The sequence below is a fragment of the Vespula pensylvanica genome, chromosome 4 (genome assembly GCF_014466175.1).
Source record: "Vespula pensylvanica isolate Volc-1 chromosome 4, ASM1446617v1, whole genome shotgun sequence".
NCBI lineage: Eukaryota > Metazoa > Arthropoda > Insecta > Hymenoptera > Vespidae > Vespula > Vespula pensylvanica.
The window spans coordinates 9773246-9792632 of record NC_057688.1 but is presented as its reverse complement, the minus strand read 5'-3'; the positions used below and the strand labels follow the sequence as shown (position 1 = coordinate 9792632).

General features: G+C 39.2%; 1 protein-coding gene across 16 annotated transcripts in view; it reads left to right on the top strand.

The window, feature by feature from the left end:
• LOC122628815 (potassium/sodium hyperpolarization-activated cyclic nucleotide-gated channel 3) overlaps window positions 1-19327 on the top strand; it is a 58269-nt gene extending 38942 nt beyond the window's left edge. For 5 of the 16 annotated variants that reach the window (XM_043811494.1, XM_043811499.1, XM_043811495.1 and 2 more), the window contains 12 exons: window positions 2020-2183; window positions 3004-3140; window positions 3303-3446; window positions 5777-5851; window positions 10689-10796; window positions 15792-15941; window positions 16098-16316; window positions 16390-16536; window positions 16717-16834; window positions 16950-17238; window positions 18572-18707; window positions 18821-19327. In XM_043811494.1, the coding sequence (XP_043667429.1) occupies window positions 2020-2183; window positions 3004-3140; window positions 3303-3446; window positions 5777-5851; window positions 10689-10796; window positions 15792-15941; window positions 16098-16316; window positions 16390-16536; window positions 16717-16834; window positions 16950-17238; window positions 18572-18707; window positions 18821-18967 (1834 nt within the window). In that variant the 3' untranslated portion in view covers window positions 18968-19327. Of the gene's footprint in view, window positions 1-2019; window positions 2184-3003; window positions 3141-3302; window positions 3447-4517; window positions 4591-5702; window positions 5908-10688; window positions 10797-15791; window positions 15942-16097; window positions 16317-16389; window positions 16537-16716; window positions 16835-16949; window positions 17239-18571; window positions 18708-18820 lie in introns of those variants that run through there. The other 11 variants (XM_043811496.1, XM_043811500.1, XM_043811498.1 and 8 more) reach the window with 11 other exon arrangements.
• The last annotated feature ends 60 nt before the right edge of the window (window positions 19328-19387 follow it).

The window sequence follows — 19387 nt, the reverse complement described above, 5'->3', positions numbered from 1 at the left end:
AGCACGCGTGTTGAGTCTATAAAATTAATGGTCGTGCTTCTGGTTATGTCAGCATCCTCTGTCAGACAATGGACGACCCCGCGTATTGTTCGAGTACACGTGTATGCAGTCGAGTGTGGTACGGCCACTGTTTCATGGTGATCCTTGCTAATCGATGTAATGGCATACGTTGTACGAGACGCACATACGAATTCACCTTTGAATTCACCTACGAATCTTTGTTAGAGCACGCCTACGTTCGGTTGACAGCCGTTAACAGGACCGACCATCTAGTTCGATGTCTCTTTGGGACGTTATCCGAAACGGATAGGAGAACTGCTCGTCTACTCTCATAACCGTTCGATCGTAAACCGCCTAGTTGTGCTTTCGGCTTTAATCCACGATGACGATAATAAGAACTCTCGTAATTCGTATCGCTTTTAACGACACCCTTTTATAAAAGACGTACGAGAATAGAAACATCCCTTAAAATAATCTGTTTCCGTTGTACATATACCTGGTTATCCGGATATAGGTACGCGAGTGGGCATATGAATTCTCATTCGGTAAAGTGCATACTAAAAAATTCATCGAGTCTCTGTATGTAACTCTGTCCGTTGCGATTTATATAAACGTGCAATCGTTAGGTATACTATCTATATAATATGCAAAGTATAGTACGACGTTGCTACATCGATGGGCTATTTTTTTATCGCACGTTGATCCTTTCGTCGAAGAGGCGGTAAAGCTTAATGAGAGGGTAAAAATAAACGTGTGAGTTTCTAAGAAAAAAAGCATGAAAAAAGAGAGAGAAAGAGAAAGAGAGAGGGAGGAAAAAGGAAAGAGACGACGTCAAGTAAAAAAGCATATTCGCGAAGGCTACGAAGCCGATAAATTGTCAGGAATTCCCGAAAGGGTCGTAGTCACAGCATCCAGGGAAGCGTGCTCGTTAGAGAGGCTCATAAATTTCAAGTAAGGTATCATTCTACGGTTAAGGCGTAATCTTTTCGGGCTTTTAGGTCAGTTTATACCACGAGGAGAATACGAGCGGAGCATTCGCCTTCGAATACGATTAGAATAATTTTCCTCTCTTCTCTCGCAGTTTTTTTTTTTTTTTTCTTCTACCATTTTGACGAGTTCTCCGACATCGTTACTTATTAAAAGGGGGATAGAGAAAGAGAACGAGCGTTAATTAATATACATATTGCATATATGTACGAGCATTTTTATTTTCAACGCAAGAGGTGTCGGGCACGTGCCCCAGCGTTGTACGCATCAACTCACGCACTCTTCGTTCCACGAGTGTGTCGGCTTCAGCGAGTTGACGGAGCTCTCAAAGTTTCGAGTACTTCCAAGTGCGCGAAAGCCGTGCACAAACTCGCCTTACCCCCTCGATGTGTTTCATAAAGGAGCACACTACTACCGTGCTTCTGGATTTTAAATGTAATTCCAAAATAATTAGGTGTATACACATATACGTACGTACGTGTGCGAGCGCGTATGCGTGTACGTGCGGGCTGGTGGATGAATGCGTTCGTGTGTATGCACTTATTGTACCTCTTCATTATCAAAACCGCAATAGATCCTCTCCGTAGAATTCGGATGACAGGACATAACCGAAAAACATTGTTCGTTTGTGAATATTACACGCGAGGGCACCCATGTATCGAGCTTCCAACAAGCACGCCACGAGCACGTACATACATATACCTATTCGTATCGGTGCCGATGTAGCAACGTTATTAGTTGGAAAAGTGGGCCAATGCTGTCGGTAGGACCAGAATCGAACTGATTAAAGCTGAACTTTCAGAAATTGGCTTTTATCACGAGAGAAAGAGAGAGAGAGAGAGAGAGAGAGAGAGAGAGAGAGAGAGAGAGAGAGAGAAATTCTTCCTTTTCTCGCTCGACAAGATCACGGCCTTCTTTCCAACTTCCTTCCTCTTCGGACTTAATCCAAAGTTGGCTCGCTCGTCGAGATAACCGCGAAACGAAGGGAAATGAAATAACGCTGACACCAACGATACTTATCTCTGATTTCAGATTTTACTGGGACCTCTGCATGCTCCTCCTTCTGGTTGCTAATTTGATAATTCTGCCAGTTGCCATTAGTTTTTTCAATGACGACCTAAGCACTAGGTGGATAGCCTTCAACTGCCTTTCCGACACTATATTCCTCATAGACATCGTCGTAAACTTTAGGACCGGTAAGTACCAGAATCGTTTCTCCTAACAGTTATATCGACGAGTCGAACTTTGCGAAAGGGTCGAAGAAGTTTGACTTTTCCAATGATTTACACGTATTGGCTGATCCGTATCGCGATAGTTGGCACGTCAAAGAGTTATCGATATCTCGAAGGGGCCAAGAGAGCAAAGGAGAGGATCGTCTTAGGCGCCACCTGCGGCTCGGGCCATCGTCGAATCGGGGGTGGGGGTGCTCCTCTTAAGTGCAATATACAACGATGTTATTGTCTAGCAAGTCGAGAGAACGTCACTGATTCCAACTACGGCAACTCCTTGACATTTCGTTATTGCACAGGGATTAATTTGAACCACGTTCGAGTTGGTACAAGGGCGGAATTAGGTCACGAGCCTGACACCGATGGAAAACGTTACATATGTGCGCATCAAGCTGTGTACGCGCTCGGCGTCGATTCGCAATTGTTATAAATTCTTGATCCAGATTATTGTCGGAGTCCGCGTTTTCGTATCTCGTTGAGGTTATCATCGTCGGACGATCACGGCTCGACGACGATGTCAACGACGACGACGACAACGACGACGACGACGACGACGACGACAACGACGACGATACTACTCTCAAAGGCTAATTAAATTGGTCGTAGGGTACGCGCAATCAAAGGCTCCGTTATGATTTTCAAATCGAGATCACGACGTCGTTGCTTTTATTTTTCAGTCGAGTGTAATTAAGGAAGAAGAAAAATAAAAAGAAACGAAAAAAAAAATGTAGGGAGAGAGAGAAAAATACAACGTGAATCGATTTCTTTCTTCATTTTTGTCATGCAGGTATAATGCAGCAAGATAACGCCGAACAAGTGATATTGGATCCCAAGTTAATCGCAAAACACTACCTCAGGACTTGGTTCTTTCTCGACCTCATCTCATCCATACCGCTAGACTATATTTTCCTCATATTTAATCAAGTAAGTAATAAGCTATTTTTAATTTGCTCTCTCTCTCTCTCTCTCTCTCTCTCTCTTTCTCTCTTCCTCTCCATCCCTGTTTTTTCTCTTTTACGTTCGCACGAACCAAATACGAATTTTCGAGGAAAGAAGAAAGAAGGATCACGATCGATGGATTTTTAGTTTCAGGACTTCAGTGAGTCCTTCCAGATCCTGCATGCTGGACGTGCTCTCAGGATCCTCAGGCTTGCAAAACTGTTATCACTCGTTAGGTTACTACGCTTGTCAAGACTGGTGCGGTATGTCTCACAATGGGAAGAGGTCTATGTGAGTGTTTTATCGTTTATTATTATATATGGCATCGTTTCTCGATCACTTACTTTTTTTATCTATATATATATATATATATATATATATATATATATATATATATATATATGTATATGTATATGTATATGTATATATATGTATATCTATACACATAAGATGTCCCTTGTATAAAGTCAACGTCTCAAAACGTCGCCATTTACCAATTATAAAAAGTGACTCGATCCAAGGTAAAGTTCGTCCTCCGTTTACGTCATTACCAATTCTCGGAAATGACAATTACGAAAAGAATCGTCATCGCGGTTATGAAAGTAGAGAGGGAAAGAGGGAGGGGAAGGGGAGAGAGAAAACAAATAAGATAAAAAGAAGGAGAGAGAGAGAGAGAGAGAGAGAGAGAGAGAGAGAGAGAGAGAGAGAGAGAGAGTGAAATAAAAACGTGACAAGAATTTTTCGATAAATTTGTCTCTTCGCAAATCTAAAATTTACGCGATTATGATTTTACGCGTGATAATTCTCATTTACTGTAATATAAATTATATTTCTGTCTGTAATTCGATCGGTTTAATTTTTTTTTTTTTTTTTTTTTTGCTCGCCTTAATTATCGCGCAGATGTGAAAAATTTGAAATTTCTTGTCGAGACCTTATCGTCGTTATTAATTCGTTATTTGCTAAACGAACTTATATTTGGATCGATTCCGATATTTATGAGCGACCTTACCTGATACAAGGTAACAGGTAATTTGTTTAACCATAAGCGATAAATGCAAGGCGAACCCGTTCATCTCGTGTACATTAGCTCTTTCGACGAATAAGTATCTTTTTGTTGTTGTTATTATTATTATTATCATTTCTTCGATATATATATCTCACCTAATAATATACCTATATATAAAGTCCAATGGATTCACCTTGCCCGAAAATAAGAAAGGATTACGTTAATGAGATCGATATCGTCAGGTTGGTGGGGGACAATGTCGATTTCTCAAAAACGTGCAAAATATTATCTTACTTTTTATTTTTCGTATATAACAAATTACCTTTCTTTTTCTTTTTTTTGACATTACTCTTTAGAGAATAAATTCAACGAACGTTGAGTTCATCCATCGAAATCCAATTCGATCGAGTAATACGATTTCAGTTTAAAGGGGAAAAAAAGACAAAAAAAAACAAACAAACAGGAAAAGAAAACGGAAAAAAATTAAAGATATAAAAAAAAAAAAGAAGAAGACGACGAAGAAAAAGCGCGACACGTTTCTACCAACCTGGTAGATAACCGATCGGCAGGCAAAAACGAAGAGAGCATGTTCCGTTTTTATGGAGCTAACATTATCCAATAATAGATAAAGATTTCAACGTCTCTTTATCATATCGTGGAGAAAAATATATAAAGTTAAAAAAAGAATTTTTATCTTATAATCGATCGTGTGAAAACTCTCGTGCGGTATCGTGTAACGTACTATAAATCGTTGATCGATTTAATATATACGTTTTAATGGAGGATATATTTATGGAACTTTACGTTTTTCCTTATTGTGTTCTGCCCGTAGAGTGTACCGTGACGCAGCGAACAGACCAACGAATCAATCAGGCTTTTCGTCGAATCGGGGAGCAGTCTGTTATTTATTCTAAATGTTATTGCGCTTACGTTTTATATATCCTATTGCCTCCCCTCTGCTTTTACCTCTCTTTTTTCTTCTATTCGATACTCGAATAAGATATCGCGTTATCCTACTTCGAATTAGGTAAACGTTTTATCGACCCATTGGCTACGGTACGGTAAAATAAACCGACGAAAAGTAAAAAAATAAAAATGAAAAGGAGACTTTACGATACGAGTATCAAACGTACTACTTTTAGAAAGAATAGGTACATGTTGGGTGAAATAAAAAAATTATCAAAGTCGTACAATAGCGAGATATAAAGATCAAAGGCAAACGACGTATCGGTGATCATTTTCGAAATAGATCGAACGTTCCTAATTTTTTTCTTTTTCTTTTTTTTTCTTTTCTTTTTTTTTTTTTCTCGAGAAAGAGACCGCCGAACGGCACAATTTTGGTCGTCACTGATTCGCATACGTACAACGACTTTTATCGATATATGTATATATTAATATTGTTTTCTTATATCTACGATTCGCGCTTAGAAAAAAAAAATTGACAAAAAAGCCCCCCCCCCCCCTGTAAGAAGCAAAGAAAAGAAAGAAGCTCGAAATATTCCTCTGTCTCTTACACGCACGCACATACACGTCGAAACCAGATAACGAGAACAATTATACAAGTCGTCCTACTCCTAGGCGCATTGCGAGAACACGTTTCCGAATGGGTTTGCAGATCCCCCTTTATCAACAGCCGGAGAGGCACTACGAGCGTCGGGCGACACCGCCCCAACCAGACCGAACCAGCAAGGTGTGCCTGCCTAGTAATCCCGAAACCAAGGCCAAATGCCCTTTCTTGATTGAAGCGTTCGTTAACTTCAAACTTAATGTTTCTTCGTATAAATATATATATATATAGATATATATATTGATATATATATATATACACTTTGCATATATTTATATACGTATTTGCATATAAATATATGTATATACATATATATATATATACGTTTATATATATATATATATAATGTATATTTTGCTAGATCGTTATTATTACAACCTTTGTTAACGTTGATTATTATCGTTTCGTTCCTATTATTATTATCGTTACCATATCGTTATTCAAAGCCCTCTTCACCTGTTACTTTTTAACGTTACGATTGCCATTGTTTAATATTGTCGTGTTTTGCTTTTCAGTTCGTTACTTCTCCCTAATAGGGGTATATGCATAAACAATAGTTTGCCGTGTGTTCTTTCGAGTTTCGGTATTAGACGCCTTTAGCTACGACACATCCAAGTTGAAATGTTCTTCTCTTCCCGAGACTCTTTAAATTCCTAATCATTCCTGATTCGTCGAAAGGACGCGTACGTTTCTAAAAGAAAATTACGTTGGATGTGTTTGGCCTAAAGACGATCGAGAACCGTGTAACAACATATTGTGTCGATGTTTAACACGACTAGAGCTAGTTCCTTTGTGAAAATCCCTGAGAACGGTTTGGTATGACGTTTGAACTGATTTTCTAAGAATTTTTCTTCAAATTTACGTTTCTTGCTAGGCATTCATTCGAGTTTTGAATTGAAATAGTTAATACGGGGTAAACCCTGCCGAATACCGGCGAATCAAGGTCGACCATTAGCTTGACACATTCGATATAAGAAAAACGACGAATTCGACGACGATCCGGCTTAAAAACGTTTACGATCTTGATTACCACCGTGTATCTTTCTTAAGCCTGGATAATTCAGTCGCGCGACGAGCGAGATATAAACGCGAGCATGTACATTCACTTATACGACAAATTGAATTCGAAAAGTAATCTTGAGTCTTTCGTCGTTTCTTCTTTTTTCTTTCTTTTTTTTTTTCGAAAAGAACATCCACGTGATTTAGATACGCGTGCATGTGTTCGTGTCTTTATAGTAAATGCATTATGCAGATCGAATCGCGCGATGACTGTTCTTCTCGATATTATGGTGTAGAATTATGGTTCAGAAACGGAAAAAAGCAGAGATAGATAAAAAGATTGGAATGATATACGGAGATGGAGAAAGAGATACACGTACGTAAATATAGAGGACGGTGATAATCAGGAATAATGATCGAGATCGTGGAAGGAAAAGAAAAAAAAAAAAAAGAAGATAAAAGAGAAAAAAAAAAGGTAATCGCGATGACACCGCTTAGAGACGGACGACGAGACGCGTTATCTCGACTCTAATAACGAAGGAAGCGACGAGAGAAAAGAATCCGAACAAAAGGAGAAAGACAATGGTTTATATTCTGGCTCCTCAATCCGTATGGTATTCGACACGGGTTACTCTAAAGAGACAAGAAAGTTGATTGGTCTGACCGTAGGTCTGCCTGTGCTGTGTGTGGTTGGTGTGTGTGTTAGGTGTATATTAATCCTATTTGCCCGAAATTTTTTGGCAATGTGCCCGTGTTCAGTGTGTGTCCCCATTTCCATTCATTTTCTCTCTATCTCTCTTTTTCGTTTCTTTTCCTTCTTTTCCACCTGTCCTTCGTCTTTTCCTCTCTCTCTCTCTCTCTCTCTCTCTCTCTCTCTCTCCCTCTCTGTCTCTCTCATTCTCCGATCCGATCCAAACCCGTTCGAACCATACGGCTGATTTCCGAGTTACGTTTTGATCGTCCGTTGCTTGCAATTTTTCCTCGTGTTTTTAGATGCCTGAGATAGAGAAGAAGAAAATTTCTTATTATACGTATCAATATGTATACTATATACATACATCGTGTATATATATGTACATATATATATATATGTTTTCATCCGCGGCGTTTTCCTTCCGCCTGGACACGGAAAAGAGAACGCACGGACGGGACAAGATGTGCCTTCGTTCTTCGGTTTTTCCTATCTTTCCTCTTAGGCCGACGCGCATACACCTTTTTCCTCTTTTTCTCTTCTTATTTGTTCTTCCTTAGTCTCTCCTTACTCTTCTCGCATCTTCCAGCATCTTTCCCCCGGGAGAAAATGAAACGGTCGTGTCCGTCGATCCTTTCTATGTCGTTCTTCTCTCTTGTACACGGCCGAATCCAATAACAAAAGAAATATATAATCCCGTATATCTGTATCTCCCGTACGTGTTATGCTAGACGTCATATCCAATTTTCCAAAATAATCGTCGACTCTCCTTTTACTTTACGACATAGTAGCAGGTACTTATTTACTTACTTATTTACGTGTAGAAGAAGGTTAGAGATCTATATACATATATTTAGTTGTAATTGTTTACTTCATAGATCGTCAATTCGATATATAACCTCCTATACTCGTCACTGTTTATGCAACTTTTTTTGAAATTCGCATGAGTTATTCTAGTAAACGCGCGCGAGAAGAAGAAGAGAACTACTACTACGAGCGAGTAGTATTATGGTTACAAGTGCAATTTGTTGCTTGCTCATCGAACCGTGTGTTAAAACAACCGCATTAAATGGACGCTCAGAGGCGCGAACATTAAAAGGCGATAACTCACGGGCGATGCGAAAAAATGACAGATCATAGACGATGATTAATCGCATTCGGTCCCTTTAAGAATGCTACACGCACACATATCAACGTCGCCAGAAACGATGTATCTGTGTGAGCGTGTATGTTCGCGGTTCGTGCGCGTGCGCGCCCAACCCGCGCGCTCGTGTGTGTGCGTGTGTTGTGTACGCTCTCTAACGCTAAAACTAAGAGGAAACACGTATATAAACACATTGCACGTTTGTCATGTCCACGCATGTATACACATATATGTATGTGTATGTGCGTGTATCCATTTTATTTTTATGCAACGATCCGCGCACACAGTTGCGCGCGACGATTTTCCAATCTCGCAGCCAAGATCTACATACGTAGAAAACTACGATAACTACGTTTTCTATACGAATCTAATAACGAGATTCGCAACGTACAAGTTGACCATAAGCGTCAATCCAATGATTTAAGACAGTAAGTTTCTCAAGTAATTTACTTTTCTCTAAATCATTTTTCTTTATTATTTTATAGTTTCCTCGTATATTCACCAACAGTGTCGTCATGGGCGAGTGGACTCTTCGATCTGAATTTTCTATTATTTATTTCTTCGTCACGTCATTGAAATATCATCGATCGATTTTATTCGTCATTCGAACGTACCATAAAAGAGAAGACACGGAATAGAGAAAAGTCGAGCGAGGATGTGTCAGCCTCTTTGTTTATCTTTTTTCTTTGTTTTTATTTTTATTTTTTTTTTTTTTTTATATATATTCATTTCTTTCTTCTTCTTCTTCTTTTTTTTTCTTTTTTTGTAATCTTCCTCTGTTGAAAAAGTCCTAACGATGGTCACGCGAGAATATTGTTGTGTTTTTTGCTATAATTATATTCTTATTATTGACTAACTCATCGAGGCATAATCCAAGCTTTTAACGAAGGAATCGTGGCTTTAACGCTTGCGCGTCTGCTGAATCGAGAAAGCTTTTTTTTACTAACGAATGGCTTATTGGTTCTTGATTACTAATGCTGTAAATCATCAATTTTTCTCTATCTCTCTCTTTTTCTCACTACGGTCAATTTGTACCATCCATTCTTATCCACTCGCCAGAAACTATTGTTTTTTGCTCGAAGATCCATCATACGCCCATCCTTCGTCCGACACGCATCTGCCATAAGCGGGATCGGTGATGTCGACCGATCGGATTAATCGATAGTAAGCGAAGAGAAAAAAAGAGATCTAGATCTAGAGAGACGAGAAGAAGTGAAAACTTAACGGCTAAGATACCATCACCGTTCCAACTTGAATTTTATATTTTTCTATGCGTTTTAAGGCTGCAGCAATGTATGAGAAGAGTATGGAGCTTTTATCAATTTTCCCTCCCTATATCGATCGTGTCGTACGACGAATCGAGCAAGATAATTAAATTTCATTGGCTTCGGCCACGTTTAAATAATTATCGGGTGCTTCCAGCGCTTTGCCTAGCGACGGATATTTCCGGATAACAAGAGAACAAAAAACAAAAAAGGAAAAAAGACGAGAAAAAAGTTACCTGACAAAAAAAACAAACAAAAAAGAAAAGACAAACACAAAAAAAAAAAAAAAGAAAGAAAAGAAAAATTAATGACGAAGGTATAATCCTAGTAAAAAGAAAAAGAATTAATTAATTTCCAAATTTCTATCTGTAGTATCTATCACGAGCCACTCACAAGCTCTCTTTTACATTTGATATATCATCTACTTAAATACATGGAAATTTTCTTTTTCTTAAATGTGAATGGAAAAAAAAGAAGGGATACGTTTCTTTGTCTATAAACTTGCTCCACTTGTTTTCTTCCATCTTTGCCTTCCACTTTGTCTTACACAAAAAAAATGTCTTTCGATACTAATACACCCGATCTCTTTATCCACGTCGAGTTCTTTCCTTCTTACTTTCTAACTTTCTTCTCTTCTCTTCTCTTCTTTTCTCTTCTTACCTTCTCTCTCTCTCTCTCTCTCTCTCTCTCTTCTAACTATACTTATCTTTCTAATCTCTCTCTCTCTCTCTCTCTCTCTGTCTCTTTTTCTCTCTCTCTTTCTCTCTCTATACACTCTCTTCTTCTTTTTCTATATAAACTTCTATTACCTGTCCTTTACTTACTATGTCTTGCTATGTCCCGGCTTTCTTTTGTTTCTAGATATTGCAGAACCTACAAAAAAAACGCACTGAGCGGAGGGGGCGCCTAAGTTCTGACAATATGAGTAAAAAGAAGTCCGGTTTCAGCAAAAGCGACCTTATTTTTAAGGTAACTCGCCCTAACGAATGCGCGAGCTCGAGTCCATTCGATTCGTTCGCGAATCGACCTCAGATTAATTCCCGTACCCAGTTTCATGAGAGTCGATAGAACGATGTGTTCGCTTTCGTTATTTTATCAACGACGTTACGTTTATGTATTCTACGTGCATACATACATACATAGATACGTCGAGTTACGTCGAGACTGGCGAATGAACAGGATAAGCGAGTTAGCTTTACTGCAATCGTTCCCGCCTCGAACCAATTCTCTTGTCTTTCGAATCGATGGCGTCACGCAAATGGCGCAAAATCTCTTTTTCTGTTTTCCTTTTTTTCTCTCTCTTTTTCTTTCTTTCTTTATTTCTTTCTTTATTTATTCCTTTCTTTCTTTCTTTCTTTCTTTTTTTTCTTTCTTTCGATAAACTCTCATTTCTTTTTGCTGCTCGAATGCAGCAGCTATCGAGGAAAAGTACAAGAAGAGAGCCGCAAAGTTACCTGCTCTGTTATATTGTACTTTGACCGTTCGAAATCTACGCCAATCTTCGGTCTATCGATTCCTTGCAAATTAGGAACGTTGGTTACGGAGGCAATGGCGGAGCTGTACGCTGATTGGCTCGTTGGTTTATACTTACAAACATTCGCTTTTACTTTCCGCCGCATTATACATTACATATTACCCGCAGCAAATATAGGCCATGCTTTGTATTACACTCACCATCGGCACCCGCCTAGCGATGAGAAAGTTATATACCTGTACGACCGATCGTTAATGCGCGAGTAGATAAGCAACTTTGTCTTTGGACTTTAGACTTAGCGACGATGACGGCGACACAACGAATCCAAACGACGAGCTTGACGATGAGCAATATGTGTGTGATTTTCGAGATTCGATCTAAGCTCGAATTTATCCTTAAAAGCCATCTCCTACCTACCCTGCCCTCAAACGTCTCCTCAATTTTCTTTTTTGATTATATTTCATTCAGGTGTCCGTCGACCAAAGATTATCCTCCACGCCGATCGTCGAAAGTTGCGCGTCCCTTCTCTCTCTCTCTCTCTCTCTCTCTCTCTCTCTCTCTCTCTCTCTTTCTCTCTTCTCTCTCTCTCTGTCTGTCTGTCTGTCTCTCTTTCTCTCTCTATACCCCAGCCACCCTCTTCGAGCCAAACCAAATCTCTCCCGATCGATCGTAAGTCGAAAGAACGTATCCTTAGTCACTCTCGTACGAGTCTTCCTATCGCTCCTATCACCCCAAACCTCAGCCATCCCCTCTACCCACCCACAAGGCACTTTCTTCAAAACGCTTTTGATCGCTAGACGGTGTGCACGATCCTTAATAACGAGTGCACGTGATTGGGCGTCCCTCTCTGTCGCTTTCTTGCAAATCGCGCATATACAATGCCAATGCCTTTTATATACATACATACATATATACATACATATATACATACATACATACATACAACATGCATACATACATACATAAATACCTATCTACATACATACATATGCGAGGCGCATCGTTATATTATCGTTATTAGAGGAGAGAGAACTTGAAAAAAATGGATATCACGGAAAGGAAAGAAAATCTGAATTAGGGCGCAATGTTTGAAAGTAGAGAGCTTGCTACCCCTGCCGCTGCTCTGCGAACGATTCCTCACCCACCCTCCCACCATTCCACCCTCAGCCCATCTCACGGTCCCCCAAGAACCTTCTCCTCTTCTCGACCACTCGACTGCTTTTTCGGCATAAGAAAATCGCACTTTATCGATATAATCCTTCTTGTAATTCGAATAGCTGTCTCTCTCTGTATGCATTTTTTAATTGAAAAATGATAAAAAGAAAAAAGAAAAAGACGATAAAGAGAAATAACGCTTTCCTCGCTTTCAAGCTTGGCTTTTCGCGCTTAATTGATTATCATTTTAAATCAACTGTTTGTCCAATTTTTCTTTTCACCTTATTTTTCTCTCTTCTTTGCTCCTATCTCTCTTTCTCTTGCTCTCTTTCTCTTTCTCTTTCTCTTACTCTTTCTTCCTCTCTCTCTCTCTCTCTCTCTCTCTTTCTCTTTCTCGCTATCTCTCTCTCTCTCTTTTTCTCTTTTTCTCTCGCTCCTCCTTTCTATTTTCTTTTTCTTCTTTTTCTTTGAATCCGACTTTACTCTTTCCGTTTTCCTTTCGCTTTTCGTTCGTTTTTCTTTACCATTTCTTTTTCTTTCCTATTTTTCTTTTCATCTCGCTCCATCCGATTTCCCTTCTTCTTCTTCTTTTTCTTCTCCTCCTTTTTCTTGGTTTTCTTTTTCTCTTTCTTTTTTATATTTTTTCCTCGTTGCTTAAACTGTCCGAGACGGACGGCACGTAGCCCCCATCACCCTATCCCGCAAATGAATTCTTTGTTGGTCGTTTTCTCGTTGTATTTTTTAATTCGTTGCGTACCTTTCGTTCGTTTGTGTATGTTGTTGCCATATTACATGCCAGCGTTATTACTATATACAATACTGACCATCAGAACGATAATCGTTCATTTGACGTATTATCGTGAATAAACAAACGCTTTCACCTTTACTGAACTTGTGATTGTCTAGTAGAAAAGAAGGTTGATGTTGAGTTACGATACATATGTAATATATATACATACATATATATATGTACATATATACACATACATATATATATATACGTATAGAGAGAGAGACTCGAGTTATATATATATATATATATATACACACATACACGCATACATATGTATATGTAATTTCGTGTGCGCCCGCGCGTACGTACATGTACCTATATGTTAACCGTATATTTCTTCTTTCTCTTTTTTTCTTTGTTATTTTTCTTCCACCATCGTCGAGAATAAATATCACGAAATAACAAGAATGTGAAGTAAAGATATAAAGCAGATGAAAAAAGAAAAGAAGTGCACGTATACATACATACACACAAACACACATATGTGTGTATGTACGTATATAGATGGTGAGCGTAGCTATTAATAAATACAACGTATGGTATATGTACTTACGTTGTTTATTGTGTTCCGTAGAGCAGGTAATGTATGGAAGTATTTGTGACTTAGCAGTAAGTTTCTATCACCCTGTTTTTTACTACCCGTATCCGTAGGCGTAACGACAATACGTTGACTATCAGCCATGGACTATTACCACGATGCCCAATAGACATTAGCAAGTAATCGTAATCGTTTTTGTCGCATTAGATTGTCAGACCAGTGCGCTTGATCCCGCTACGAGATATCGCCGGTTCCGTATTAACGAGCTTGATTCTTCGCCATTTCCGTAGCTAAAGTCGATTTTGTTAAATATAGCGATAGATAATAGCGAGACGGGATAAGGAGGAAGAGGGGAGTGTCGCGAGAGTTCGTCCTCCTCGGCAAATTTGCGTTCACGTCGCGTATTCTCAAAAAAAAAAAATATATATATATATATATATATTGATTATAGAGATGTACATCTAATAAATATAAAAAAATATTTACGACGAACAGAAAGCGACACTCCGAAACGTACTTACGTAGATTCTCGATTGATAAAAAGCAATTCGTCTTTATCCGACGATAGCACTCGGTAGTTACGTCAGCCCTAGACGTGAAGTCCTCCTCGATGGTTCCTACCCACGTAACACGAAACGTTAATTAACGACATACCGAGGAATTAACGTGAACGCTACGTGGATGGATTACAGCTTTTTATGTATGTTATTTACAAAGCGCAGAGAGTTCTCTCTGTCTCTCGTAGACCTATCGCGAACGGGCTGCTTTTTCAAGCGCGATAGACCAAACGGATTTCGATTTTTCTTTTCAACGAAGCGCCTTTCTTTCGCTTCGATCGATTCACTGTTACGCTGGAACAGAAACAAAAAGAAAACCAAGGAAAAAGAAAGAAAAACCAAAAGTAAACGAACAAACTATACAGCGTCTCGTTGATTTATAGATTCGATTTAAAAGAACGTACGATAAGTAGATCATATATATGTATTATTTGCTTGATATGGATTATTTGTTTTGCATAACAATGAGCTTTGAGACTGATTTATGATTTTGCGACTGGACGTTTTTATTTCCTTTTTTATTTTTCCTTTTGGTATTATTCATTATTCGTTATGCTTTTTAATGTGTCGTCATAATACTCCCTGTTACTCGAATGAGAATGAGAACGGAGAGCTTAACGATCTACGATCTCTGCGCTTTCCTAGCTTCCATTTTTATTATTACGTTAGCAACTAGCCGATTTTTGTATCGAGCTAGCGATGCTCGTTGAAAGACACATATGCATACACACATTCATACACACACGACACACACACACACACACACACACACAAGTATTTACAAGGAAGATCGTGTCGATCGTAATCGGGCGCATAAGCGGTCTGAGAATCTTGAGCAAACATTGCAAATGATTGATATTGTTTTGTTAGAGAGCATTAGTAGAACAAATTATTATTATTATCAACGTGTTAGTTATATTGAATTATTCTCTTGTGTGCCACGTGATGCGTATCTTTTAATGTAGCATGCTTTTATTTTAACAAGAAACAAAAAATGTCGATAGGGCGTGCAGCGAAAAACTCTTCAAAGTTCGAGAAAAATATACTTTTTGCCTCGAATCGATGCCATTAAGGTCTGACGAATCGTTTCTAATATATCTTCGAGTATCGTCTTCAACGTCGATCTTTGAAAGCTTTTTGTCGGACCTCAATGACTAATTTCTCAAGTAGAGTTTATTTCGTACCTTTTTTCACATTGATCAATATGAATGAACTAATAGAGAAAATCGACAACAAAAAAAAAAGGAAAGAAAAAAAAAAAACACGTATTCGAATCCTGAGGCGTTCTACGTGCAACACTCGCTTGTTTGCTGTACACTACGCAAGAGAAAGGAGCTTCGTATCGATGAGAAAAGTCTTAACTACAAAAAAAAGAAAAAGAAGCCTGACAATTCTCCTACGAGCACGAATCGGTACGAGAATAAAGCTTTGTCGTTGTTGTTGACAGTTCCTGAATATGGCGTCGGTGTTTATGCGGATTTTTAACCTGATCTGCATGATGCTACTGATCGGCCACTGGAGTGGCTGTTTGCAATTTCTGGTACCCATGCTTCAAGGATTTCCCAGTAATTCGTGGGTCGCCATTAACGAATTGCAAGTGAGTCCCAGGGTGATTTCTATCCTCCCGTCTCTACTTCTTCAAATATCCGTAGATAGCTAGCTATCCAATCTAGATCGATTAAATGCAAGTAAAATGACGAGTAGGCAATACCGAGTCGAGTTGCCTGGAATACTCGAAGGAAAACTTTTGCAGGACTCGTTTTGGCTCGAGCAATATTCCTGGGCCCTCTTCAAAGCGATGTCGCATATGTTGTGCATAGGTTACGGGAGATTCCCACCGCAATCGTTAACGGACATGTGGCTTACGATGCTCAGTATGATCAGCGGCGCTACTTGTTACGCGCTATTCCTGGGACACGCGACGAATCTCATTCAATCTCTCGATTCCTCGAGAAGACAATACCGTGAAAAGGTAATTAGGTCGTTCGAATCCGGTTTCACGTATTTGAAAGTGGGCTCGCACTCATTTTCTTCCTTTCATATAGGTGAAACAAGTGGAAGAATACATGGCCTATCGCAAACTACCGCGGGAAATGAGGCAGAGAATAACCGAATACTTCGAACATCGATACCAAGGGAAATTTTTCGACGAGGAATTAATACTTGGCGAACTGTCGGAGAAGCTGAGAGAAGTACGAAAGCTGTTTTCCTTTGCTTTTTTCTTTTTTCTTTTTTTTTTTTGATTTTCGTTTTGTGACACGTATTCAAAGCGTAGCGCAGTATATTTCCTGATGAAATATTCTACGCGACGTACGCGTAGAATGTATTAAGATAATAAAATTTATTAACACGTATGCATTCTCGTCGACTAGGATGTAATAAACTACAACTGCAGATCGCTCGTCGCCTCCGTGCCATTTTTTGCAAACGCCGATTCAAACTTTGTCTCGGATGTGGTCACCAAATTGAGATACGAGGTCTTCCAACCAGGTATCGATCGACTATTCGAGCTTCGACCATGACCGTCTCTCACGTATCAACCACAACCGCGAACAAACGGAGGATATTTCATCGTGATACTCTTTTCCTTTTTGTTCTTTTTTAGGTGACATCATTATAAAGGAAGGTACCATCGGCTCGAAAATGTACTTCATACAGGAAGGCATAGTCGATATAGTTATGGCGAACGGCGAAGTGGCGACTTCCTTGTCAGACGGATCTTACTTTGGCGAAATTTGTTTGCTGACGAACGCAAGGAGAGTGGCCTCGGTCAGAGCGGAGACCTATTGCAATCTCTTCAGCCTCTCGGTGGATCATTTCAACGCCGTATTGGATCAGTATCCACTTATGCGTAGAACCATGGAGAGCGTTGCCGCCGAGAGGTATAAACTTTGGTTAGGTTTGTTCTATCGAGTTGGTGTGCTAATAGGTGTCAATCATCAATCCCACTTTCATTACTTTCTTTTCGAACATTATGTACTGTCCAGTTCAATCAGTAATACTATTTCATCGTTTACCGTCGAATCATAATCGTTCTCATATGCGTACAGCTTCTCACGGTTGATTTTTACTTTTTCCCCCTTTTTTTTATTTTCTTTTTTTTTTAATCTTTTATTTTTTCTCGTTGTCGTTGTTCCCTTCGAACTCGAAGATCTTTTTATCTCGAATATTCTCTTTCTATATCCCCCCCGACCTATATCTATATTTATCTTTTGCTCTCTTTATTTTTCTTTTGCTTTCTCTCTATTTTTCTTTTCGTTCATTATAATGTACTATCTAAATTTCGTATGTGCTGTACCAACGCGATTGCTTCTTATTTACACAAAACACTGAAAACTTTACGATATACACTTTATGAAATAATGCGTTCTCCAATACGCTGTATATCGTTTACATTTAACGACGCGAAATCTATTTGTTGGATTGATTGTAAAGAGACAGTGCAGAAATGGGGGGAGGATTTGTGATCGATTAATAACGAAAAAGCGCACTAACTTTGACGTATACAATTAAAATGAGTTGAGAGAGTTCAATGAGTATTCCCGGAACAAACACACTTTTTCGCGAAATTACGTTATTGCATTATTGCGTTATTCGAATTTTACACGAACGTATATGATATCGAGTACTTTCGATTACTCTCTAAAGTAAAGGAAAAAAAACCAAAAACAAAAAAAAAACAAAAAACAAAACAAAAAAATGAAAAAAGACAAAAAAAGAAAGAAGAAGACAAAGAACGAAGAAAAAGAAAAAGAAAACGTTGAAAGATTTCTCAATCAAAACAAAATACTTCTACACTCTCGACACATTCACTACATGGTAATGTTGTATTCATAATTTTTCGCAACATACGTTATAAATCAGTTGCACTTTTGGTTGTGCAACGGTTCCACGGGAGGTCGACGTTATCCGTAATAATATATGTTCAAGATGCATTATAATAATAAGATATAATAGTAGAGATCGATCGTTTAAACATCGACGATATCCCGTGGAGACTGTTACAAAACTGTTGGATTTTTATTTATCCAGTTCTATATGTCACATTGAAACGTTTAGCGGTGCAAGTAAGCTATTCGATAAGTGCTAATCGCACGTAAGTCATAATTTTGTATAGCGTCACAGAACAAAGACCTGTTCAGCTAAACGTTTGGTAAGCAAATGTGGATTATCAATGGTTGTGCGATGTGCGACATTCCCTACGCTTAATTATGCTTCTCCTTATAGGTTAAACAAAATCGGTAAGAATCCTAACTTGGTCGCGCACCGGGAGGAGGATCTTGGCAGCGAATCAAAAACGATAAACGCAGTGGTGAACGCGCTCGCGGAACAGGCGGCGCATGCCAGTGCCAGCGAAGAATCGGTAAATATTATATTAGACGAGGTATCATACATACGTATGTGTATATGGGAAAGTGCTAGCGTTGCTCCTAGAAACGATCCTAGTGGCGATATCGCAACCCAATTTTTCTGCAGGTGCATAGCATGGAACTTCGAACGATGCCAACGGGTCTTCTACCAAGGCCAAAGTCCGAGAACAATTTTGCGAGTCAAGAGCTTACGAGAGAGGGACGTAGGATCTTCCACAAGAGCGATACTTTCCACAAGGATTCGTATCAATGACGACACTCGTTGTACTAGCACACGGAGAGATACTAATGGCTCCTCGCTAGACACTGGGTCTGTTTCCTGCGCATCCAAAGACGCTATCAGTTTATGTGCCGATGACTGGACGATACCTTTACGATTAGGTGAAAACGGTCTACACGTAGTGATACGCCATGCCAATAGTCGTTTTAGCGATCGGTTTATAGCGCCTTCTTCTATTTTATTCTCTCGTCCAGAATTTGTGCATAAAACTGTCGCAGAGGAGATAAGACCCAAAACTCCAACAGCAACATCGACCGCCTTTCCGACATTTTAGACTCGTCGACTTCTTCTGTGACTTTGTCTCCGTCGTTGCCCTAATCGCAGTGACGCGCGCCTACGCACACTTCTCTCTCTCTCTCTCTCTCTCTCTCTCTCTCTCTCTCTCTCTCTCTC